We start from the raw sequence: 26,942 nt of genomic DNA, 5'->3' as shown, positions 1-26,942 counted from the left end.
ACAGAGTCTTGTTTATTTTTAGAGATGTGATATTATATTACAAGGAAAAAAATTTTTTAATCTGGATAATGTTAGACCATAGCCCTCCTGTGCCTACTCTAAGGATAGCATTTATCACAACAGGTTCTAATTGCTTTTTTCCTACATTCCACAAACACTTAATGTACCCGACTCTATGTTAAGTGTTACAATAGAGAGCAAAATGGTTGCAGTGACTGTGTGAATGAAACTTTTAGTCTAAGGGGGTATAGACATTAATCAAATAATCATATAAATAAATGTGTAAACTACAACTGAAAGGGTTATCTAAGAGAAAGGTGTATTTACTCTTTGAAATAAAATAAATATAACCTAGACTCAAAAGGTGGTCATCTGGAAATGCTTCTTGAGGAAGCAATGCTTAGCTAAACTGAGAGAAGAGTTAGAGTAATTGAAAAGAAGGGAAACATAGGGACTCTGGAACATGGAAACAGTAGGTGGAAAAGTTCCATGGTATGAAGAAGGTGCACATTCTAACAAATTAGAAGAATGCCAATGTAACTAGAACTTAGAGTGAAAAGGAGAGCGTAGTGAGAAATGAGGCTAGAACAATAGTAACTGTGTAGACTATATTAAGGGTTTTGTTGACTATCTTTACGAAGGCAAAAAACTACACCTGTAATCTTCCTAGATCTACAGATCAGTCAAGCTCTCCAGGAAGTCTAAAAGTACCTTTTTATGGAAACAATTAATCTTATCATCCTGGCAAGCCTGAGTAGGAGAGACGAAGCCCAGATTTATAGTGCTTGGCTCCAGGCCCTGCCAAAGTCAAGCACAGGACCTTTGTTAGCTCTACCCATCACTTACATACAGCAGCTGCTACAGGAATATCCAGAAAAGTTTCACCAAGAACAATTATCTGAAGATCTGGGGTGCCTGGGTGGCTCAGCTGGTTAAGCATCTGACACTTGACCAGCCCAGGTCATGATCTCATGGTTCATGAGTTTAAGCCCTGTGTGGGGCTCTGAGCTGGTGGTATAGAGCCTGGCTTGTGATTCTCCCTCTCTCTACATCTCTCTGTCTTTCTCTGCCCTTCTGTCTCATCTCCCTCAAGATAAATAAATAAACTTAAAATAAAATCTCTGAGGAGCCAAATAATTGAAGAGGCTTACCCCCGACCCCTGAGACATTCTTGAGAATTAAAGTTAATCACCTAGGATGGATCCAGGTAAAGAGATGGCTCTTAGAAAGTCAAGTCAGTCTGGAAACTTCAGAGTAAAGAAAATGTGATTTGCTTTACATCCCAACAATTACTAACCAGTCCTTCCTTCAGAGGTGTTCTCAGTCACAGAAAATTCTTCCTGGAGAGTTGGCCCAAGGATGAATTTCTTGACAAATAAGTGAAGCAGGAGAGCCAAGCAAGTGAATTCTCTGGAGGAATTTTCTAAGAGTTAGAGTGATCCAAAGATAGAATGAGCTACCTCAGAAGATAGTGATATCTAAATTTCAAAAATAAGCTAGAAGACCATTTGGAGTGTTATAGAGGAGATTCACGCATGTGGGTTGGTTTACATGGACTTCTTCCCACCATGAGAATCTTAGAGACAGAAAAAATAATGTGAACAAGTAGCTATAGGATGGAGAGCATTGAGAACTCAGGGAGAGATAAGAGATGTTGGTAAAAATCATTCAATCATGAGAAAGAACAGAAGGACTTAGGTTTGTTTGGAGTAGAAGTAGCTTATGACATTACACCTATTCTTACCTGGACTTGGGAACCAGGGGAAAGAATTCTGGCATTACATCCTTTCTGGGAACTGTGGCTTCCAACTTGTACATCTAGCTGCATGCACTGAATATGACATCCAGATTTGGGGATTGATGTATCGTTATTGGGGTTTGAATGGATATTAGTTAATCCACAGCTGTGTAGCAAATTACCTAAGAACTTAGCAGCTCAGAAGAACAAATATGTATTATCTCACACAGATTCTGAGGGTATCCTATCTGGGAGAGGCCCAGCTGGGTAGTTCGGGTTCAGGGTCTCTCTTGAGGTTGCAGTCCAGCCCGCTGTCCTCAGATGACTCTGGATCTAGAGTCATCTCTAGGCTCCCATGGGGCTGAAGAACCATGTCTAAGCTCTCTCACTTGGTTACTGACAGGCCTCCATTTCTTGACGCATGGACCTCTCCACAGCCTGCTTGAGTGGCCTCATTTCATGGCATCTGGCTTCCTGCAGAAGGAAAGATTCAAGAGGGAGAGAAGTGTGAGCAGGTGAGTGAAATGGTGCTCTGAAAGGAAGCAGGACTTCTATCTAGAACACATTAAGATCTCTTATAACTCAATAAGATAATGTACTCAATTAAAAATGGGCAAAATAGTGGAACTGGAACTTCACAAAAGCCAGTGGAACTGGCTAATGCATACATAAGAAGCTCCTCAATTATCACCAGTCATTGGGGGGAGGAATTAAAATCTATAATGCGGTACTGCTATAATGAGAATGGTTAAAATTGAAAAGGCTGAAAACATCAAGACTTGTCAAGGATGTGGGGAGCAAGGAAAATGTTCATAAGTTTCTGCTGGGAGAGTAAAATGGCATAGCCATTGGTCCATTTGTTACAACAGGGATTTACCAAATAATTTCTAGCTATTTGTCCAAGAGAAATGACTTCAACAGTTCACAGAAATTCTTGTACTTGAATATTCATCAGGATGTCATACACAACAGCTGACACTGGAAATAATACATGTGTCCACCCAACAAATTCTGGTATATAATGGAATACTACTTAACTCTCTCCCCCTCCAATCCTTGAGCCAATTAATAAACAATTAATGCCCCCAAATAATTATTTTTTTCAAATAGTTATATCTGATATATGCAGCAATGTAAATAAATCTCCCAAATATTATGCTGAGTAAAAGAACCTAGGTATAAGAGAGTATATACACATCTATCTGTAGAGAAATGAATCCAGAGAGATAGAAATCACATCAGTGACTGTGTTAAGCATAGGGACTTGGGGAATATTGACTGCAAAGTGGCATGAGAGACATTCTGGGATGATGGAAATATACCTTTTGTTGTGGTGATAATTACATAGGTTTTATAGAATACTTTAGATAAAACTTATGGAAATATAATTCATGTATATAACTTTATATTATATAGTTTTCACCTTATGAAAGTGGATTTTAAAAGTAAGAAAAAATTATTATACACAAACTAAATATTTCTAGGAATACAAGTGATGATTAACAGAAATTAGATAATACTTGGAAACTTTATTGCCTTCTCTTTGTCTTTGTAAGATCAACTACTCAGGCAAAAAAATATATAATAATATTATAATTATTTGCTTTAATTACATATCCATAATTAGCTAACTAAATATTGATACAAAAGTTGTTATCTCAAGGAATGTACTGTATTTTCTGTTATTTAAAACATTTGTGGTAAAGAATCACATACTAAACCTGATAGAAAATCTTAAAATTTCCTAGGCAAAAAAATTATAAAGATCACTCTATATCAAACCTCAATGTAAAAACCCTGGAACTACATACATGAAGGATAATTTTAAGAGCTTTTTTAAATTTGAAATTTCTCTACTAAATTACTTTTGAGTTAAAGTAGATATCAAAAGAAAAATTAAGGATAATTTTAAAAATGGCAACCTCACATCTAAGAACATGATAAGTGATTAAAGATGAAGTCATAGAAAAACCTTACAGAGTTTCATTATTTCTTTTTAAAATTTTTAATGTTTATTTGTTTTGAGAAAGAAAGTGAGAGAGCAGGGAAGGGAAAGAGAGAGAAAGAATCCCAAGCAGGGTCTGTGATATCATGGCCTGAGCTGAAATCAAGAGTCAGATGCTTGGCATCCAAATAGGCCAAGAGGTCAAACTTTTACTCTTCACAGATGACATGCTACTCTATATGGAAAACCCAAAAGATTCCATCAAAAAACTTCTAGAACTGATCCATGAATTCAGCAACACTGCAGTATATAAAATCAATTCACAGAAATTGGTTGCATTTCTGTACAACAATAATGAAGGAGCAAAAAGAGAAATCAAGGAATTGATCCCATTTACAATTGCACCAAAACCCATAAAATACCTAGGAATAAATCTTACCAAAAAGATGAAAAATCTATATGCTGAAAATTATAGAAAGCTTATGAAAGAAACTGAAGAAGACACAAAAAATGGAAAAATTTTCCATTCTCCTGGATATGAAGAACAAATATTGTTAAAATGTCAATACTACCCAAAGCAATCTACATATTCAATGCAATACCTGTCAAAATAACACTAGCATTCTTCATAGAGCTAGAACAAGTAATCCTAAAATTTGGGAACCAGAAAAGACCCCAAATAGCCAAAGCAATCTTGAAAAAGAAAACCAAAGCTGGAGACATCACAATCCCAGACTTCAAGCTGTATTACAAAGCTGTAATCATCCAGACAGTATGGTACTGGCACAAAAACAGACACCAGCTAAATGGAATGGAATAGAGTACCCAGAAATGGACCCACAAACATATGGCCAATTAATCTTTGACAAAGCAGGAAAGAATATCCAATAGAATCAAGACAGTCTCTGCAGCAAGTGGTGCTGGGAAAACTGGACAACAACATGCAGAAAAATGAACCTGGATCACTTTCTTACAACATACACAAAAATAAAGTCAGAATGGATGAAAGACCTAAACGTAAGACAGGAAGCCACCAAAATCCTTGAGGAGAAAGCAGGTAACGACCTCTTTGACCTTGGGCACAGCAACTTCTTACTTAACATGTCTGTGGAAGCAAGGGAAACCAAAGCAAAAATAAACTATTGGGGTCTCATCAAGATAAAAAGCTCTTCACAGCAAAGAAAACAATCAGCAAAACTAAAAGACAACCTATGGAATGGAAGAAGATATTTGCAAATGACATATCAAATAAAGGGTTAATATCCAAAATCTATAAAGAACTTATCAAACTCAACACCCAACATACAAATAATCCAGTGAAGAAATGAGCAAAAGACATGAATAGACACTTCTCCAAAGGAGACATCCTGATGGCCAACTGACACCTGAAAAAAATGTTCAACATCACTCATCATCAGGGAAATACAAATCAAAACCACAATGAGATACCACCTCACACCTGTCAGAATGGCTAACATTAACAACTCAGGCAACAGATGCTGGTGAGGATATGGAGAAAGAAGAACCCTTTTCCACTGTTGGTGAGAATGCAAACTGGTGCAGCCAGTCTGGAAAACAGTAATGGAGGTTCCTCAAAATATTAACAATTGAACTACCCTACAACTCAGCAATTGCACTATTAGGTATTTATCCAAGGGACACAGGTATGCTGTTTCGAAGGGACACATGCACCTCAATGTTTATAACAGCACTATTAACAATAGCCAAAGTATGGAAAGAGTCCAAATGTCCTTTGATGGATGAATGGATAAAGAAGATATGATAAATATGTATATACAATGGAGTATTACTCGTCAATCAAAAAGAATGAAATCTTGTCATTTGCAACTACATGGATGGAGCTAGAGGGTATTATGCTAAGAAAAATTAGTCAGAGAAAGACAAATATCATATGACTTCACTCATATGAGGACTTTAAGATACAAAACAGATGGAAGAAAAGCAAAAATAATATAAAAACAGGGAGGGGGACAGAACATAAAAGGCTCTTAAATATGGAGAACTGAAGGTTGCTGGAGGGGTTGTGGGAGGGAGGATGGGCTAAATGGGTAAGAAGCATTAAGGAATCTACTCCTGAGTGCTGATGCACAGGAGCACATGTACCCAATGTTCATAGCAGCACTCTCAACAATAGCCAAAACATGGAAAGAGCCTAAGTGTCCATCAATGGACGAATGGATCAAGAAGATGAGGTTTATCTATAAGATGGAATACTACATAGCAATGAGAAAGAAGGAAATCTGGCATGTGTAGCAACATGGATGGACCTTGAGGGTGTTATGCTGAGTGAAATAAGTCAGACAGAGAAGGACAAATATATATTTGCACGTATAGGAGGATTAGGAGGAACTTAACGGAGGACCATGGGGGAGAAGAAGGGGGAAATAGTGGGGGAGAGGGAGAGAGGCAAACCATGAGAGACTCTTGAGTGCTGAGAACAAACTGAGTACTGATGGGTGTGGGGGGGAGGGGGGAGATGGGCATGGAGGAGGGCACTTGTGGGGATGAGCACTGGGTGTTATACGGAAACCAACTTGATAATAAACTATATGTAAAAAAAATTAAAAAAGGAATCTACTCCTGAAATCATTGTTGCACTATACACTAACTAACTTGAATGTAAATTAAAAAAAAAAAGTCAGATGCTTAACCGACTTAGCCACCTAGGCGCTCCCCCCCCCCCCTGTTTCTTTATTTATTTCCTCACTAGATAATATTTTTGAAGGGCTGTACTGTTCTAGAATTTTTTTTTATGTTCCAGGGGTATAGATTTTTTAAAAAATCTAACTTCCTTCATAGAGTTACATGCTAGTGGAAGTAAATTGGTCAACTAGCCTCCCCCCATATATATATAATATCTCATACACTGATAAGTTCTTTGGGTAAAATAAGGCTGAATAAAGTAGACGGAGAGTGTTCAGGAAGGGATGCCATTTTATATACAGTGGGCTCAGGGAAGCCATTTCTGAGAAGGTGATGTTTCAGCAGAGTTCTGCAGGAAGGGAGAGACTTAGTCATGCAGACATTGGGAGAATAGCATCCCAGGCAGAGAAAACAGTAAGTTCAAAGGCCCTCAAGAAGCTGGGAGTGGAGCAGGTAGTTGGTTAGCTGGTAGATAGGGAGATCAGAGAAGTGATATGGGGTCAGATCATGCAGTACCTCTTGGGCTACCATAAGGACTCTGACTTTTATTCTGAGTGAGATGGGGAGACTGCAGAAGGTTTTGAGCAGAGGATAGACGCAATGTGACTTACATGTTAAAAAGATCACTCCAGGGGCGCCTGGGTGGCTTAGTCGGTTATGCGTCCGACTTTCGCTTAGGTCATGATCTCGCGGTTCGTGGGTTCGAGCCCCGCGTCGGGCTCTGTGCTGACTGCCAGCTCAGAGCCTGGGGCCTACTTCAGAGTCTGTATCTCCCTCTCTCTCTGACCCTCCCCTGCTCGTGCTGTCTGTCTCTCTCTCTCCTAGAAATAAATAAAAATATTTAAAAAAAAAAGATCACTCCATAATTTTCTATATAAAAAGGACAGAAACAGGGAGATCTGTTGGTTGTTACAGTTCATGTAAAACATGATAGTCTTGATCAGGAAGAAGTCAGTGGGAATGGAAGAAGTGGTGAAATACAAGTAATCAATACAAAGGAAATATATGCAATTTAACTTAATATTCAACTCAGAAATCTAGGAAGAGACCTGCTCAACAAACTTTTCAACAATTATCTGGGAGAAGGAAATTAAGTGGTCAGCAAAGAAACTAGTGAATTAAAAACAAGAAAGATAGTAGAATTGAAAAATATTAAAGCTCAGTCTTGAAAATTTCAATTACATAGAACTTTCTGGTAAAGTAAGTGATGGAAAGGAAAAGGGAAAATACAGATAAACTGCATCCAGAATGAAAAGAAAGATATAATGTCAAATATGAAGATTTTAAAGTATAATAAAAAAGTACAATTTGCTAATGTATGCAAAGAAATTTAAATAACAAATTTCATGAAGATATATGTAAATCAAGAATAAAATAAATAGAATAACAATAGAGTAGAATAACCAAAGCAGAATTTGAAAACCTTAAGAACTCTGAGAAAACTTAAAACCTAAAGGAACTCTGTAAGAAAGTTTTTAGAGGTGAATTATATAAAACTTAAAGCTCAGATAGTTTTCATGCTCCTTTCATTAACCTAAAAGCATTAAAAGTTCAAAAGTTGGCTAATTTATTTGATGACATTAGCATAGCTCCAATATTAAACCTAATAATGGTGGTACAAAATCCTTAATAAATCTCAAGCACATTGAATCTGAAACTATATTTTAATACATATCCTCTGACCTAGTAGAGTTTATCAAGAAGCAGTGTAATGATTTAAGATGCCTGAATCTGGAGCCAGATAGCCTAGGGACAAGTTTGTACCAGATATGGATCTGTTAGCTGTGTGGCTTTGGGCAACCTGCTTCATCTCTCTGTAACTCAGTTTCTTCATAAAATGGAACTATGACACTGTTTACTTTATGCAGTGGTAAAGATTATAGGAGTTAATTCTGTGTGGCATTTTTTACAGCCTAGAATGTAGTAACCACTCAAATATATTAAATGTTATTATTAGTTTCTGTGCCTGGAAATGTATTATCATAATAGTAAGTCAGAGGAGAAAAGCCATAAGATTACAGCTTTTGGTTAGCACCAAAAGATATTTTGATAAAATTTAATATTCATTTATGATTATTAAAAACTTTCTTAGTATACAATAAGAAGAAAGATACTTTCTTTTAAATTTTTAAAAAATGTTTATTCATTTTTTGAGAGAGATGGAGACAGAGCACAAGTGGGGGAGAAGCAGAGAGAGAGGGGGAGACACAAAATCTGAAGCAGGTTCCAGGCTCTGAGCTGTCAGCACAGAGCCCGATGCGGTGCTCAAACCTGCAAACTGTGAGATCATGACCTGAACTGAAAGTGGACACTTAACCGACTAAGCCACCCAGGCACCCCAAAGAAAGATACTTTCTTAAGATGATAAAGAAGTTCCATTTGAAATCAGTTGTCTTCATCATCAAGGATATCTTTTATCATTTTTATCTCAACATTGTCAGAAAGTTCTACATGATACAAAAAGAACAAAAATGTGAACTAAGATGTACTATTATTTACAGATGACACAATTGGCTACCTGGAAAACCTGATGCCATCAAAAATCCAAACAGGAAATTCTAACTTTATTCTGGGAAAATAAATGTGTAAAAATCTCTAAGAGCATTTGAAAAGGAGAAGTATGAAGTGCCTTTGATCTACTAGTAATGAAAGTGTATTACTAACATAAGTAATTATCAATACAGGAGAAAAGAAGGAAAGAAAAGTATTAGCATATAAGAGTAGTGTTACAAATCAATGTGAAACATGTTGGTTTATTTAATAAATGGTGTGAAAAGTAGTCATAATCTTATTAATAAACTCTATCACCCCTTTGTGGTTGTAAACACTGTACATTGTTTCAAATCATCATAGTGTCAGGGGGTAATTACAGAGCCAACTTTGCACCATGCATTTTGGAGGTGATTCTGAAAGCTAATGGCTAATTGAGTTGTGTACATTAATTCCACAATAAGAATTCTTGATATACATATTTCACCTGCATTTTAGTCAGTTTTTGTTCCACATAATTTGAGGCCATGTTGTTGGATACATGTGTCTATTATCAATATATCGTCTTGCCATTTGGTTCTGTTTCTTATTATATAACACCTTTCTATTTCTAGTAAGTTGCGGGTTTTTGCTTTGAATTCTATTCTAATCATATATCATGAACTTATTTCAACTTATTTTTGCTCATATTTGCCACGTATCTTTTACTACCCATTTGTTTTAATTAACTCTGAGTCTTTTTGTTCTAAATGTTTTTCTCATGGTAAAAAAACATTTTGGATCCTTTAAAATGATGCAGCCTGATAGTCTTGGCTCTTAATTGGTTAAATATACCACTATTTAATATACCACTATTCTATATGAGTATTTATTACTAACATCTTTTTCTCAGTTGTGCATAGCTATATATTTTGGGGATCTTTTTTCCACTTTTCATTGAGCAGAACAGATCCTTTTTTGGTATTTAAAATTTATGCATTAAAAAATTCTACAGTAGTTGCCTTAAAACAAAATACCTATATTTAGGGCATTTTTTCCTAGTAAACACACATATCATAACCATTCATATATACTAACAACCTAGCTTATACAACGAAACAAAACTTTCTAGGTGCTGGCTGTATACCCCTCTTATTGACATTTCCTTCCCACCTTGTAAAGTTACTTTTTTTTAGGCTTATAATTTCTTTTGAAAGAGAAAGAGAGAGTGAGAGAGTGAGCATGAGAGTGGAGGAAGGGGAAGGAGAGAGAGAATCCCAAGCCGACTCTGTGCTGTCAGGGCAGAGCCAAGTATGGGGCTCAGTCTCACCAACTGTGAGATCATGACCTGAGCCAAAATCTAGAGTCGGATACTTAACTGAGCCACCCAGGTGATCCCCTTTTTAAAATTTTTAAGTTACTTTTTTTGTTTTTTTTTTTAAGTTGAATACCATTTTATTTACTTTTTTTCTGAACATAATTGTACTATTTGAGGTTTTTGTTTTGTTTGTTTTGTTTTTATTATAGTTTATTGTCAAGTTGGTTTCCACATAACACCCAGTGTTCATCATAAGTGCCCTCCTCCATGCCCATCACCCATTTTCCCCTCTCCCCAACCTCCCATCAACCCTCAGTTTGTTCTCAGTTTTTAAGAGTCTCATGGTTTGCCTCCCTCCCTCTCCTTAATTGTTTTCCCCCTTCTCCTTCCCTATGGTGCTCTGTTAAGTTTCTCCTGTTCTGCATATGAGTGAAAACATATGGTATCTGTCTTTTTCTGCCTGACTTATTTCACTTACCATAATACCCTTGAGTTCCATCCTTGTTGCTACAAATGGCCAGATTTCATTCTTTCTCATTGCCATGTTAAGATACTTGTTTTTTAATGTGATAGTTATTCTCCCTAAGAATGACTGTATATATCCCTCGGTTTTGTATAGTAAAGTTATATATGTTTTAAATTCAGTACAATTAGTATCCTCTGATATGTATCCTTAGAAACTAGCTTTATTTTGCACTCAACATTATATGTGAGATTTATCCAGGTTGATATGTATATCTATATTCCCCATTCTATAGTGTGTTGTATATATCCATAATATGAGTAAACCATACTTCATTATCTGTGGTACAGATTATCCAGTCTTAGCAGCAGGAGACTGGAACCAAAACAAAATGAACATTCTTTAAGTCAATTTTAGGGAGACAAAATGAAAATGAACTCATAAAAAGAAATGAGTGAAATTGCTAATTTGGACATTAGGAAATTGACATAAGGCCCAGAATCTCAGGAAGAGGAAGAAAGCTATGGTACCAAAAATAACTCTACCAATCAATTACTCCTGTATGAGTCTGCTCTGGCAGTCATCAGAGAATAACACAGATTAAATGCATTAACAACAGAAATGTATTTTCTCTCAGTTCTGGATGCTGGAAGTGCCAGATCAAAGTCCTATCAGCATTGGTGTGTGGTGAAGTCTCACTTTTGTCTTACAAATGGCCATCCACTCACTGTGTTCCCACCTGACCTCTTCTCTGTGTGAGCATGGAGAGGGAAAGAGAGATATCTGATCTCTCTCTCTGTTTTTATAAGGCCCCCAGTCCTATCAGATCAGGACCCCACCCTTATGACCTCACTTAATCTTAACTGCTCCCTAAAGGCTCTATCTCCAAATACAATAATATTGAGAGTTAGGATTTCAACACATGAATTATGGGGAACATATTTACTCTGTGAAACTCCCAAATCAGATACACCATTTAGATATACCACAACAATGTTACATAAAAACAACCTTAAAATCTTAGTGGTTTTTCAAAAACAAATATTTATTTTTCTTGGTCATGGCCACGTAGTAGGGATGAGGATGATCTCAGCTGGTGTTGGCTGAGTGTGGATCTAGACTGCAGGTCAGATTTCGGTCCTCAGGCTTCATTTTGGAGTCCAGGCTAAACGGGCAAAAGACACCTAACCATGTACTTTTCAGGGTGATGGCAGTATCACAAGAGCACAAAACCCAACCACATAAACACATTTCAAACCTCTGCATGTACCACATCTACCAGCATCACATCAGCCAAATCAAGTTACTTGGCTAAGCCCAAAATCAAGGAGCAGGGATGTCCATTTCACCTACATTGTGGCCATGGCAAGACTAAGCATATATATACTTCTACCATGGGAGCAATAGTTCAACAACAGGCACAGCATATATTCTCAAGCTCTGAGTGTTTCCATGGGTTTTAATGACATTAGAAGACATTCTTTTGCTATGATGGCCATTGTGGGTTTTGTGTAGTAAAGACTGATGCTGCAGCCACACCATCCATACGTCAAAAATCTTCTGTCTGTCCATGTTGTGCTTTGATTTCTCAGCCATTCCTTACATCGCTTCATAAATTTCTGAGTCAGCGCACCCAGCTTTTGTTTTGAGAGTTCACATTAGTCACACTCTTTCACTCTGTGAGCTCTGAGTCACTTGAGGAGTATCCAGACTTCTGGGGGGAATTCAATGCAGTGTTGACATTATTACTGGTGAAGTTGCCTTGGACCCCAGACTGCAATGGTTTCTCAGCTCTTTCCCCTCCTGATTTGACTTCCTTGTCATAGGCATTACTTCTAGAGAGCACCCTGCCTGTCTGCTCTGTTTACAGCATGGAGAGGAAGCAAAGCTGGTCAGATTAATCTGTAGAGGGGAAACATAGAGCAAGAAGGGTCCTCAAACTAAAGACACAGGCCTTGTGGAGGCCTTGAGGCAGGAGGCAGAGTCACTGATAACTGGTGGCCACTGCAGAAGCCTCCAAGCATTTGAAGGGTCACTGTCTCGGTGACCAAATCGCTGAAGATCACATTTGAAGGGGTCACTGTCTAGGTGACCAAATTAACTGAAGATGAAGGCCCTTGGCCAGTTTGGCCTGAAGAAAATCAGGCCCAGAGGGGACCTGGGAGTTGACCACAAACATAGAAAAGACATAACCTCATTACTTCTCTCATTCATTCAGTAAATAATTATTTGAGTCCTATCTTGTGCCAGGCATACTGTTCTGTGTATTGGGAATTCAGCTCCACATTGGTCTCTATGCTGATGGTGCAGAGACTGAATGGGATTCTCTGTGCCCCTCCTCCACTTGTGCTTTCTCTCTCTCAAAAGAAAAAATTAAAAAAAAAACATATTGCAGGTTTTTATGCATCATACTTTTCTTTTCAGCACCTCAGAGAACAATAAAAGTTGGTTGGATGGTACCTGATGGCTTTTCCAGGCCTGCCAGTCTGTGTGATTGCATTTCAGACTCTGAGCCATTGTGTTTTTTTTTTTAATTTTTTAATGTTTTATTCATTTCTGAGAGAGAGAGAGACAGCGTGTGCAGGGGAGAGTCAGAGAGAGAGGGAGAACAGAATCCGAAGCATGCTCCAGGCTCTGAGCTAGCTGCCTGCACAGAGCCTGATGCGGGGCTCAAACCCACAAATGGTGAGATCATGACCTGAGCCAAAGTCAGATGCTTCACCAACTGAGCTACCCAGGTGCCCCTGAGCCATTGTTTTTAAAGGGCTTTGCAGACTGTGGGATGTATGAAGGGTGCTTATGGGGAGGAAAAGCAGGATGGGCGACGGCAAACCTGAGTCAAGGGGAAGTGCACAGATAACCTCTGGTGCTAGAGACCAGGGTGTCGAGGCGCTCCGGCTCCGACAGGTCCAGGGGTCCCTGAAGGATGGACGGTGTCGGCGAAAGAGAATGAGAGAGCCCCAAGATTCTTTCTGATCACCAGGCAGGCATCTCTGTCCTGTCGGTTTTGGTGTCTGTATTTTAAGGTTCAGCAACAAGGTGAAGTTATAGAAAGGAATTTCTTACAACGGGAGGCCTTTTGTGATATCAATTAACAGAATGTTCATAGTGAAAAACAGCATAACATACAAGTTAAATTGTATATAGATAAGCTAGGAGTTATTCTGTCTGGCCCTTAAGAAGATAAATGTTTCTGAATTGGTTTATTTGTGGAAACTAACATGGGGGCCCTAAATTGTCAGTCTTTGCACCTGGGTTTATGTTTTAGCTACTCTTACCTATCCTCATCCCAGTTGCCAGTGTAAGGGAGGGTGTTTGTGGAATGTAGGCCTTGAGGAAGGGACTGCTATGCTTTACCAATTAGCAAAGATATATGTAGTAGCTATGTTTTGCTCTTAACCCCAAAATAGGCTCTTTGTCTCGGGGCCAGGCTCAATTGTAACTCTTGTGTTCTTAACCCCTGAAGTCTTGGATCTGCAAGGCCCATAGGAAGAGCCTTTTGACAATCATCCATAGAGCTTTCATCTAAAATCTCTCTTGCAAAGGCAGAAATATGCTTTTCCCTATGGGGTATCTGTGTTCAGAATATGGGTCTGATATGGAATATTGGGAGGCCTGGTCAATACCAGCAGGCTTATACCCAACATGAGCTAATGGTAGCAGAAGGAGATACCAGTTTTCATTTCTCATGGGAGGAGCTGCAAACATTGTCACTTCCTTGCCGTGATTGCCATCCAGAGAGGCCGGTGCGGCTCCCGGCACCAGGGGGCTCTGAAAATAAAGGTGAATTGTTTTTGAGATGTCTAGAGTTCTAATTCCATTAAAGGTGTTTCCCTAAAAACTAAAGGTACAAGACGTGGAAGACCTGTTCCATCCCAAGCATGTTGCCTTTGCGGTCAGCCTGGTCAACAAAGTGTTCATAGGTCTTTCTTTAGACTTTCCTGGGGAAAACACCATGAACAGCAATAGGGACTCCTGTTAAGTGTCTCGAAAACCTTTTTTTTTTTTCTTAGAGAAGTTAACCAGTGACTATATTTTTTCATACAAAGGGTTCTGTGTGGGCACAGCATTATTTTGTGTCCCCAGACACCAACCCGGCAGTAATGCCACATCCCCCTGAAGTTTAGCAGGATTGCCAACAGCAATAGGTTGGCTGACAGGGCCCACCTTTGCCACCAGATAAGACAGTGAGACGTGCTATTAGATTTATTGAACAATCAATACAGAGAGATAGTAGGTAATTGCAATGATTTTATTTCATACTTAGCTTTAGTTTATTTCAAACAAAAGCGAGTGTTCTTAATATTAAACATGCACATATTTATGTATATATGTCTTTCATGCTTCGTAGTCTATAAGTTGCTTTCATTACGAATTAGAAGAAGTAGAGTTCACTTCATGGCAACCTAGAAAAATAATAACAGCTAGAATTTAGTAACTTATTAATTGTGAATATATTGACATCTATTATCTCATTTACTCTTTATATCAATACTAGCAAGTAAATACTATTGTTGGTATTGTTTCACAGTTGGGGAAACAGGCTAGAGAAAGTGTCTGTCCCATGGTCATGTAGTTAATAAAAGCAAACTCAGTTCTTGACCCCAAGTGTATGCTCTGAATTCAGATGTAGATGACATTGTAGTGTTTACACCCAAAGGATGGTGTCATTACCTTTCAAACAAATGGTAGAATAATCACTGTTATAATTTCAGGGGCAAGTCATTTAAATAAACAGATCTACATTTCCTGGCAGATGACCTCAGTGTCACAGGGAGATACTGGAAATGCAGAGAAATGAACCCAGATCTAGGGATTTCAGCTACTAGGTGTCCGTTCTTTCTCCAGACACTGGAGGGGGCACATTCCCTTGCGGCATGTTCTCCACAAGGGAATATTATATATATAATATATATATATAACACAGAGAGTTATAAAGTGCAATACCCAGTTTTCCTTCTCCCATCTGACAGTAAAACGGCAGTCACCTTCTTCCTGAAGTCATTTCACTGCCCAGGCTTAAGTTCCCTGTGGTGATGGCCAAAGGCTTCGGAGCCAATACTGGTGGGACTGAAGGTGTTTTTCACCACGTGCTCAGTTCTGGCTAGCAAGCCTGCCAGCCGATGGGTCACACAGGGGGCAGAGTTGCAGGAGCTCTTCTGGGCAGTAATGCTGATTTGCAGGATGGAGGGAAAGAGGCCTGTGTGTGAGGCTATCTAGGGGAGATCCCATCTGCCCCCTGGGTTACTCATGGTAAAATTGTTGCTCTGAAAGGCACCAGTTAACTTTACATCTTTCCCCTAATCACAATTACCACTGCAGAAATAGACAGGATCTCGGGGGAAATGCCATGCTCACTCCCACAGACATTCCCAGGGGTGTCAGAAAACCCAGGGTGGCTCTGAGTGAGTGTGGAATACAGAGCTGTAACACCCTCTCTTTACTGTATAAACAAACTAAAAATCAAGAAAGTCTTATGAGACACAGAGAATCATGGCCCCAAACTGACCCTAACCCAAGGATTGTCTCGAAGTCACCTTCACCTCAAAGGCATCAAATACCCCTTCTTAGACATATAAAAATTCCCCAGACTTACCTGGAAGAAGAGGGAAATTTATAGCATTGAATCTCAGAGGTGCTTACCTGTTCCTTACAGCTCCTGTTCTTCCTATTTGATGTTGGTCACAGGGACTGCCTACTACACCCTGCACCCAGCTACCACAGGGCTGAGGCTACTTCTAAGCACAGGTCCCTGATTCTGTGAAGCCATCAGTGTGGCCAGAACAATAACTACCACCACTCAGGTCTTCTTAGAAATTGACTTTTATTCCCTAAGGCAAACACGTTCATAAGCAGGACTGAGAAGTCGTGCTGTGATTCCTCAGGGGAGTACACAGGGCTGCCCCCTATCTGTTCCTGCATGATTCTCTTCTAGCCTATTCCTCTTACTGTCTCCCATCTGAGGTTCCAGACATCCACTGCCACAAAGGAAAGCCACTGATACCAGCAACCAGGGAGGATGACACATATCATGATATAGGAAGGAAGGAAGAAAGGACATTAGAAAAGAGGGAGGGGTTTAGGCATCCTGAGCCATGCCATCATGAGGGCTGTGGTCTCTCTCCAAGTTGCTGGCCAAGACCCTTTTCTTCCCGGGGGCTCCGACCCCAACTGCAGTCTGAGGGAACGTGTGAAACTTGTTGAGGTCCTGTGTGTATGCGCCCAGCACACAGGTGCTCAGATTACTGCACCGTTTATTTCGGAAGCTGTCCAGGCTGCAGGGAAAAGACATGCCAGGTGGTACCATGCACCAGGTCTGCCCCTGTGGTGATCGCACAGAAGGTTAGACTAGGGAGGGGGCACTCTCATTGGGGGCGGGGGGGGCGGGCAGGAGGGCAGCTCACACATCCTCCATTAGGAGAACTCAGAGGTTTGCTGAGCCAGGGCAGCATGGGGAAGGGCTGCGGCGGGGAAGGGGTTCCTTTTCTAGCCTTCCACATGCTGCTCAGTCCTTCATGCTCTGCAGAGAGGTCCTTAGGGTAGATGCAGGTGCAGCACAAGCCAGGCAGTGTCAGGGCCAGGCCAGAGGCTAGAGTGAGCTCCAAGCTCAGGGGACACAGGAGATGGGGCTGGGGAAGGGTGTCTGGCCCCATGATAACATGCATATCTCTGCGGATCCTACACATCTCAAGACCCCAGACCTACTTCAGATACTGTACCACCTGACCCCACCCTCTGCGAGGCCTTTGGCTTCACCTTGCAAATGTGCAATGAAGCCTCCTTGTGGGTGTGAGAGACCATCAGGTGCAGGTTTACAAGGAAAAGCCAATATCTAAAACCTCCTGAGATCTATGGGGTCCATCTGCTGGCCTCACATGTACCAGTCCTAACTCCCCCAATGCTGCAAAGTCTCCTCAGTACAGTCAGACCAATTTCCAGAGGTAGGGATTTCATACCTTCCACAATGCCCTTTAGAAATGAATCTTTTTCCATGTGGTCTAACCAGTCTGTGTGACCTCTGTTTTCAGTGGAGCCTGCGAATAGCTGGGACCCAGGATGAAATGAGCTATGGCAGCGTTCTGGCCTCCTGTACAGCTGTGTTCTCTGTTACCACTTGGGATATCTCTTTCTGGCCGTGACAGGAGGGAGGGGATGCCCTGAGCTGAGTGGAGTGGGGGTCCTCACCTGGAACCCTTGGCCTCCTGCTGCAGCTCACTGGCCTTCATCTTCACATAGTCCTTCACAATTGCAGTCAGGAGGAGACACAATTCCTCCTCATTGAGCATAGCAGGGTCCTGAGGACTCTCCATAGCAGACCTAGGGAGGGAAAGAAAACACAATAAGAGCTCTGAGTCCCTGCCTGCCTCTCTCCAAGATAAGCAGCCAGGCTTCCTAGTAAAAACAACAAAAGCATTCTGTGACATTCAATGAGTTATCTGAAAATTATAATAAAGAATATTGTGTATCAGTGGTATTTCTTAATTATGTGCTACACATCTTCTATCAGAAAATATAAAATGCCCCTTCTGTCCCCTCACCAGTTAGTAACCTTTCAGCACACTACAATTCTGAGAATGAATTGTTTGATCCCAGGAGCAGTGGGAGAGGAGAGACCTCCGGGCAGGGCTGGCTTACCTGACTGGTGCTGCCTGGAGCATGCCCACCTGGTACAGGGCCAAGATGCCAAGAAGCAGGAAAGGAGAGAACTTCCAGAAGCCCATGGCGCTTCTCTGCAAGGGAAAATAATGTCATTTTCTGCACCAGTTTGAAGTTCCATGAGCCCAAGAACCTGGGCTCTAGCCTGCTTCTTTCTGTAACTCCCTGGCATGGTGGTTTCAGGCTGGCAGTGCCATTCCTTTCCCCATTGTTTCCTCACTGGGGAAGTGGACTGTGGAAAGATCCAGTGAGACTGTAGCAGGCTATCCTAGCAGGACACTGAGGGAAGAGGACTCAGTACATAGCCCCGTCCCCACCACCTTACACACTCTACATTACCTGCCGGCCACGTCTGCATTGAAGACAATCTTGGAACGCCCTGTCACTAAGGCTGCTCCTCTATCCTACCCAGGATGGCACTCCGTGTTAGGGCTTTTGATCATACCTGGCTATCTGGGGGATCGGGAGGTATGGCTAAAAAGGGAGATCTCTGCCTTTGGAATCTTAGAGAAACTGAAGAAACAGCTTCTATTGCCCACCTGCTCCACACTCCAGCTGAGAATGCCCTGCAAGAACCAAGTTTAGCAGAATCTTCAACTGGAGCCAGGACTTAAACCAGGAAAAAAGCTCCCAGGACTCATTACTGGAGCTTGCCTTTCCAGACTACCAGCCCCTAGTCATTGCACCTACTTGCCACCCACTGGCACTGGTCCAGGTTCCGAACCAATTTCCCAGGACCATGAGGCACAAAACATGACCCGTGAGCACCCTTGCATCCTACTGTGTATGCGGTGCCTGCAGAGTCCCAGCGTCTTGAGTGCAACTGCAGCAAGAGACAGCGAAACTGGTGGAAAGAATAAAGTAGGAAGTTTCCGAACTGAGACAGTTCAGCGTTACCTGTGGCATGAATAGCGAGTAAGAGATTTTGTGCTGAAGAGACCCAGACAGAGTGCCCAGTGAGTCTGAGATGGGGAGGAAGAGCAGATACAAGAACAACTGATGCAGAAGAGGGAGAGAAGAAAAGAAAGAGAGAGAATCATACAGCTAAGGCAGGAATATCGGGGCTCACCTGGCAGCAGGAAGCAGGTAGATCGGAGGACCGGTGGTGGCAGCTGCGGCAGCGCTGGCGTCAGGCGATGGCGCTGTGGAAGTGTCGGGGACACTTGAGCAGAGCAGTGGCTCTGATGCCTCCCAGCACCAGCAGCTGCTCTTATTCCCGCTGCTCTGGGTTTGGGGTGGTCCGGGAGCTCTGAGCAACCAATGAGGGAAAAGATCACGTACCCCAGATGGATTGTGTCACCCATTTGCGTCTAGAACCTAGAACATTCGGCGGGACCATCCCATTTGTATTTGCATTGAGGTCATTGATGCAAGTGGAGGGAGGGAGAGGGATGGGACCAAGAAGGAAGATCCTTATAAAGTGAGCAGGAAGTTGAGGGCAGTTTGATGTCATGGTAAATTTCACCTGTGCAGTTCCGCTAGGCTTTGAACGTGTGCCCACTCTATCTTTAGCTATGTGGTCTAGGGGCAAGATCCGGGATGCAGGGAATCCTGGCTTCTCAAGTCTGACCCTAACCACCTAACCCCACACTCCCGCCACCGCCCCGTCCAAGTGAGGCTTGGAGGGTTAACATGCAACAGTATTGATTCTGGGCTGTAACCCAGAGCTCCCGGGAAGTAAGAGATAGAAATGACAGCAAGAACTTTGTCAGAACTCAGTTCCAGCTCTGCCAATTCCAGGCAGGAGAATCAGGGAAAATAACTTCGCAACACCTCAATGTACTCATCTTTAAAATGGGGACCTTATTCCCATTTTGACAATGTGGTGTCCTTAGTAACCATGTACCTGTCCCCTAACAAGGTAGAGATTTAGAAGAATGCTCAGGCCGAAACGGAGGATTCTGTGAAATTGCGATCTGTTTTTCTGATTTCCACCGTGTGTGGCTTCCTAGACTCGGGCTGAGTGGTCCGTTACCTGGGTGAGGAGGAGCAGAGAGCCGCGCCCACCTCTGCCTGAGGGTGCAGGGCGTCAATGCTTCCCAAGTCTCCAAACAAACCTCTAGCCCTTCCCTCTTCCTATGGTGCCATCCATCANGCCTCTGTGTTGGGGACTCCTAGCTTCCAAGATGCCTCTAATCAGGTTTCCTCTCGCTTAACTCCTGGTGCTGCCTCCACCTTGAGGGAGTAAGTTCGGGACTCAGGAATTGGGGTCTTAACATTCGTTCTCTGGGGCACCTGGGTGGCTCAGTCAGTTAAGCGTCCCATTTCACCTCAGGTCATGTTCTCCAGATTGGTGAGTTGGAGCTGGGGTGGGGCTCTGTCCTGACAGCTTGGATCCTGGTGCCTGCCTGTGGTTTGTGGTACTGTATGTGTGTGTGTCTCTCTCACTTTCTGCCGTTACCCCGTTCATCTCTCTCTTTCCGAAAATAAATAAATAAAGTCGCTCTCCTCATGGCAGACTGGCATGGCGGTGAGTTCTTTCTTCTCGTGTAAACTAGAAAACTATTCTCCTCTGAGTCTATCCCTGATTTACCAAATATTCAAGAAAATTTAGACGTTTGTGTGTGCAGATTGTTTAGATTATGTCCAGCTATCACCCAACTTAAGGCTAACATGTAAATCACCAAGGAAGGGGCACCTGGGTGGCTTAGTTGGTTTCGTGCAGACTCTTGACTCCTGGTTTCGGCTCAGGTCACGATCTCACGGTTCCTGGGTTGGAGCCCCCCATTGGACTCTGGGCTGACAGTGCCAAGATTGCTAGGGAGTCTCTTACATTCCATCTNAGGCAGAAACCAACCCGAGTATGCCGAGAGTATGCCGTGAGTGACCCGAGCCACAATGTACCTCTCTCCTCAATCCCCAAAAGCCTCAATGTTTTAGGACACATCTGCCTTGAGCCAAATTTCATCCTCTTCCAGGTTGGTGGCCTCTGTGCTCAGGGACACCTTGCTTCTAAGATGTCTTTGTATGGAGTTCCTCCTTTTTAACTCTTGGTTTGCTCTGCCTTGAGGGAATAGAAGCTTGGGGCTGGAGAACTCTGTGCAGGGAATACTGGCAAGGCTGCGGGGAAACCCGGGAATGGTTAATAGGATGCAAGTGTGCCTAGGCACAGAGTAAAGAAAGGTGAGCAGAACAAGGGACAGGGTGGATCTCAGGCTCCGTGAGTGCCTGCCAGAGGGTACACACAGACCACCCCTGCTGACCCCATCTAGGACCTTGGCTTTATTTTAAATCTTTCAAGCTTTATTTTAAAGGTTGGTCTCTCTGCAGATAGATCAATTGAACAGAGTAGAGAGCCCAGAAATAAGACCACGATTATATGGTTAATTAATCTATGACAAAGGAAGCAAGTATATGCAATGGGAAAAAACAATCTTTTCAACAAAAAGTGTTGGGAAAACTGGACAGCTGCACGCAAAAGAATGTCCCTGGAGCACTTTCTTACACCATACACAAAAATAAATTCAAAATGAAATAAATGCCTAAATGTGAGACCTGAAACCATAAAAATCCTTTGAGGGAGGACAGGTAGTACTTCCACTGACATCAGCCATAGAAATATTTTTCTAGATATGAGTCTTCAGGCAAGGGAAATGAAAACAAAAATAAACTATTAGGACTACACCAGAGGAAAAATATGCACAGTGAAGGAAACAATCCACAAAACTAAAAGACAACCTACTGCATGGGAGAAGATATTTGCAAATGATACATCCAATAAAGTATTAGTATCCAAAATATAGAAAGAACTTATGCAACTCAACACCAGAGAGCAAAGAATCCAATTAAAAAATGAGCAGACATGAAAAAAAGTTCTCCAAAGAAGATATACATATGGCAAATAGACACGTGAAAAGATGCGCAACATCACTAATCACCAGAGAAATACAAATCAAAACCACACTGAGATACCACCTCATACCTGTCAAAATAGCTAAAATCACAAACCCAAGAAACAACACATGTTAGTGAGATTGTCAAGAAAACCTTCACTCTTGGAGGGAATGCAAAATGTCACTGTGGAAAACAGTATGGAGGTTCCTCAAAACATTAAAAATAGAATTACCATATGATCCAGTAATTCCACTACCCAGTATTTACCCAAAGAACACGAAGACATTAATTTGAAAAGATAAATGCACCCCTGTGTTTATTGCAGCATTCTTTACAATAGCCAAATATACAGGTAACCCAAGTGTCCATTGATAGGTGAATGGATACACAAGATGTGGTATATAGATACAATGGAATATGACTCAGCCATAAAAAAAGAATGAAATCCTGCCATTTACAACAACATGAGTGGGTCTAGATGGTATAATGCTAAGTGAAAAAAGTCATTCAGGGAAAGATAAGTGCCATACACTTTCGCTCCTAAGAGTAATTTAAAAATCAGAGCAAACAAAGAAAATGGGAGAAACCAAAACATAGACTCTAAACTTTAAAGAACTAAATGGTGCTTGCCAGAGGGGAGATGGGTGGGGAGATGGATGAATAGGTTCTTATTGTGATGAGTAATGAATAGAATTGTTGAATCACTATATATATATATCCCTGAAACTAATATGTAAACTGTATGTTCATTATACTAGAGTTTTAAAAATAATACAGTTGTTTTAAAACAAGATAAAATAGCTATTTGACCTTTGATATTGTGATCTTATTTCATAACTTTATACCTGGAAATCAGGGTACATTAGAAACAATCTAGTTTGGAAAAACAATTTTACAGCAAGCTGATAAACTCTATCTGTAATATTTATTTCCATTCTTTTAAATCAGATTCCTACACTTTTTTANGCTCAGACTCACAGGATACAGAATGGCTCTTGTCTCTTTGGCCAAAAACAGTATCCCTGGAGAAGAGGGATAGAAGTAGGAACCTTTTTACTGTACCAGAAAGCTCCTTGCAGAGGTGACTCCTTTAAGGCACTGTTCAGGAACCATAAGATGCAGTCAAGTGAATTTCCTTTCTAACCAGAGTTGTCTGGGATTGGTAAGAGCATGGCTTCGGGATCTTATTGCAACTGGGGTTGAGTCTTAGCTCTATCACTCCCTATTGTCCTTGAGCAGATGACACTCCCCTGGAGCCAGTGTTTCTCATCATATAAAATGGGATATGTAATCACTACGTAGCAGGAGTAAAAATATTTTATGTTAAAGACCAAACACATTGCTTGGCACAGAGCAGATACTTAAAAGTAGTGGCTATTATTGTTGTTATTCAAGCTTACCTAACTATATCAGCTCAATATGTTAAATTAAAGGAAATCAGTACATACTCTACCTTCTTAAGAGGCACGCAATGTATGTTTAACTCTCAAAATAAAACCTCCTGCCAAAGCCACAGCAGAAGGAACCTCTTTCTGAAACCTCTCAGATGCATGCCTGGCCATGTTGCAGGCTCACTGTCCAGCAGAATTAATGACAATTTATCTTTAACACCTGCGCATTGCCTGGCATGGAAGAGGCACTCAAGAGTAGTGGCTGTTGTTATCATTATAACAAAAACTAACCCTTTCAAGAGCCAAATTATATCAACTTGAATCAAAAAGTAGGTAAAATGCATTGCACACTCCTCTACCTTCTTAAATACAATAAAGAGAATATAATTAAATCCTTTCTTGAGGGTTCATTGATACCATCATAAAAAATGTCACTTAATGTGTTGACCTGATTACAGTGCTGTCCTCAAAGGAATAACACATGTAGGTCTGATTACCCCAAACCAGATATCATGCTGTCGTTTCTTTTTTGATGTCTAACAACTATATACTTTTATGTTTATTTATTTTAATTTCTTCCCATTGGGTTGTCAACCATCTCTTCTTGCAGATGTCATTGTAACTGTCTTTAGCAACATTCTCTCCACTTGCATTTTCATTGGGTATGCAGTAAAACAAACAAAACAGAAACAACAAAAGCTTGGTATGATGGTAAGGAAACAAACAGCCAATAGGCATTAACCATTCTTCTCAGTGTGGAATTGAAGTTTCCAACTACTATCATGGAACTGTCTATTTCTACCATTAATTCTACCAGTTTTTGCTTCTATATTTTTCTAATCTATTATTTTGTATATAAATAATTATTACATCATCTTGCTGCATGGAACTTTTTATTACCGTATAATGTCCTTGTCTCATAACTTTTTAAATTTAAAGTCCACTTTATCTAATATTAGTGTAGCTACCCCTAGTCCTTCTTGCTTACTATTTGCATGGAATGTCTTTTCCATCCTTTTACTTTTAAGACAATTGTGTCTTTGGATCTAAAGTGAGTCTCCAATAGCTAGCATATAGGTTAATCATGTGTTTTTATCCATTTTGCTAATCTCAGCTTTTGATTGGAGAATTCAGTCCATTTATATTTAATATATAAGTTTGATAAGAACAGACTTACATATGTCATTTTGCTATTTTTTTCTATATGCCTTATAGCTTTTCTTTCATTCCCTGCATTAGTGTCTTCCTTTAGTTTATTTTAGTTGATTTTTGTAATATATATTTAATTACCTTTCTCATTTCCTTTTTTTTTTTTTAAATCTGTAGCTATTTTCTCTGTGGTTATCCTGGAGATTCTATTTAATAAGAGAATAGATCTTAAAAGTTAAAGAATAAAAGCAGGGTCACCAGGGTGGCTCAGGCAGTTAGGGGTCAGACTTCAGTTCACATCATCATCTCATGGCCCAGTCCGTGGGTTTGAGCCCTGCATCAGGCTCTGTGCTGACAGCTCGGAGCCTAGAGCCAGCTCCAGATTGTGTCTCCCTCTCTCTCTTTGCCCCTCCCCTGCTAACACTCTGTCTTTCTGTCTCTCTCTCTCTCAAAAATAAATACTTAAAAAAATTTTTAAAAGCAGTTAACTTTATTGCTTCTGTATAATTCGTGCACGATATAGACTCAACAATAACCACAACACCACCACCGTGACAACAACTGTAAAAAATAGCAGTATCACCACCAATATAATCTGTTCTTGTCAGCCTGGGTGAGATTCAGAGCTGTCCAATTAGGTGGACTGTTTCCACTGAAAATTCATTGATTGTACTGGGTTCCACATGTAAGAAGTTTGGAAAGTCATAGTAACAAATAAAAAGGTGAACAGAGTGAAAAATCATCAACTATTCTAGGACCTTAAAGAGGGGTGAGGACAGAGGTGAAAACCCTGCCCCCAAGACTGGAGAGACAGAGAGACAAATACCAGAAGTAAGGGCTTACCAGGTGGAGAGTCACAAGGGGAAACTCAGAAGAACCAGTGCCAGGAACTGGAGATGGGGTAGGATAACCTGAATTGTGACAAATGGCTGGACAGTTGTGAGAGCTAAAACTTCCAGGGGGACCTGGTCCCTGTGGGGGGAGGGGTGTTCCACGGTCCTGTGAAATTTCCCTCTCAGAGCTCCACCAGGTTCTCACAGTAAGTACCAAAGAAAATCCCCTTGCGATTCTATGGAGGAGGAGAAAGGAACCCTTTTGAAACATGCTTATTTCTTAATAAGATCTGTCCTCAGCAGAGACTAATTAACTAGAGTCTAAACTGTTGGGCTATTATAGGAGCCTAAATGACCAGAGGAAGAGAAATACCCAAGTCCAGTCAGCTCAAGCCTTCTACGTGGTAGAAGGGAAATCTCCAGCTTTAGTTGATTCTAAAAACCAAAACCAAAACACTGAGAACATGTGAAGTTTATAGTGAGAAGCACAGGCCCAGTAGAAGTGTGAGCTCTTACGTAGGACTGTAGAATGCTTCCTCTCCCCCTCTGTTCCTAATGGCCAACATTTGGAAGCAACCAAGATGTCTTTGGAAGGTGAATGGATAAATAAACTGTGATATATCCAGACAACGGAATATTATTCATTGGTAAAAAGAAATGAGCTATGAAGCCATGAAAAGAGATGGAGGAAACTTAAGTGCATACTCCTAAATGAAAGAAGCCAGTCTGAAAAGGCTACATATTGTATGGTTCCATCAATAGGACATTCAGGAAACAGTAAGACAATGGAGATAGCAAAAATATCTGAGGATTTTTAGAGCAGTGAAAGTGCCCCTTGATTTAAAAATTTCCAGGCACCACTTGATTTAAAATTTTTAAGGTAGGGGGTGAGCGGCGCCTGGGTGACTCAGTTGATTAAAGTGTCTGACTCTTGTTTTCAGCTCAGGTCATGATCTCATGGTTTGTGAGTTTGAGCCCAACAGGACTCTGTACTGGCAGTGTGGAGCCTGCTTGGGATTCTGTCTCCCTCTCTCTCTCTGTCTCTGTGCCCCCCAGTCCTTATGCTGTCTCTGTCTCAAAAACTAAATGAACCTAAAAATATTTTTAAATTATGATTTATTAGGGTGTGCCAAAGTCCTGTATCCAGTTAAAACCTGTTATATGAATTTCTGGGCATTTAAAAGGGCCATACCTATACAGCTGCCCCTTTAACCTATACAATTTGTTTGTATGGCAGAGGCTCAACAACAAAAGCAAACCACAGTAACAACTGTAGCAGTGGTAGCAACAACACCGCAAATTCATTCTCTTCGGCCTGGAGGAATTCAGAGCTGTCAAATTACCTGAAGAATCTCAACTGAAAATTAATTGTACTCTGTTCTACGTATACGTTGTTAGAAGACAATAACAAGTAGAATGCTGAATGGACTAAAAAAAAAAATCAACAACTCTTACACAATCCCTAAGAGAGGTGAGTACTTA

The 26,942-nt window shown here is 40.8% G+C and overlaps 2 protein-coding genes across 2 annotated transcripts in view; one reads left to right on the top strand and one right to left on the bottom strand.

Annotated features, from left to right (window-relative positions):
• Window positions 1-26,942, top strand: part of LOC144229101 (calcitonin) — a 153,996-nt gene that overhangs the window by 41,312 nt on the left and 85,742 nt on the right. The window contains exon 3 of the mRNA XM_077761057.1: window positions 2,142-2,253. The gene's annotated coding sequence lies outside the window, so the exon portion shown is untranslated. The remainder of the gene's footprint in view (window positions 1-2,141; window positions 2,254-26,942) is intronic.
• On the bottom strand, window positions 16,677-19,388 carry CALCA (calcitonin related polypeptide alpha). Its single transcript, XM_077761058.1, has 4 exons — window positions 19,323-19,388; window positions 18,233-18,327; window positions 17,783-17,914; window positions 16,677-16,872 (listed from the first exon to the last, which is right to left on the bottom strand). Exons 2-4 carry the CDS (start codon window positions 18,316-18,318, stop codon window positions 16,677-16,679), a joined length of 414 nt encoding a protein of 137 aa, XP_077617184.1. The 5' UTR covers window positions 18,319-18,327; window positions 19,323-19,388.

This window comes from Crocuta crocuta, unplaced genomic scaffold, assembly GCF_008692635.1.
Source record: "Crocuta crocuta isolate KB4526 unplaced genomic scaffold, BGI_CrCroc_1.0 scaffold233, whole genome shotgun sequence".
Classification (NCBI taxonomy): Eukaryota; Metazoa; Chordata; class Mammalia; order Carnivora; family Hyaenidae; genus Crocuta; species Crocuta crocuta.
The sequence above is the reverse complement of the archived record's forward strand: the minus strand, read 5'-3'. Positions and strand labels throughout refer to the sequence as shown.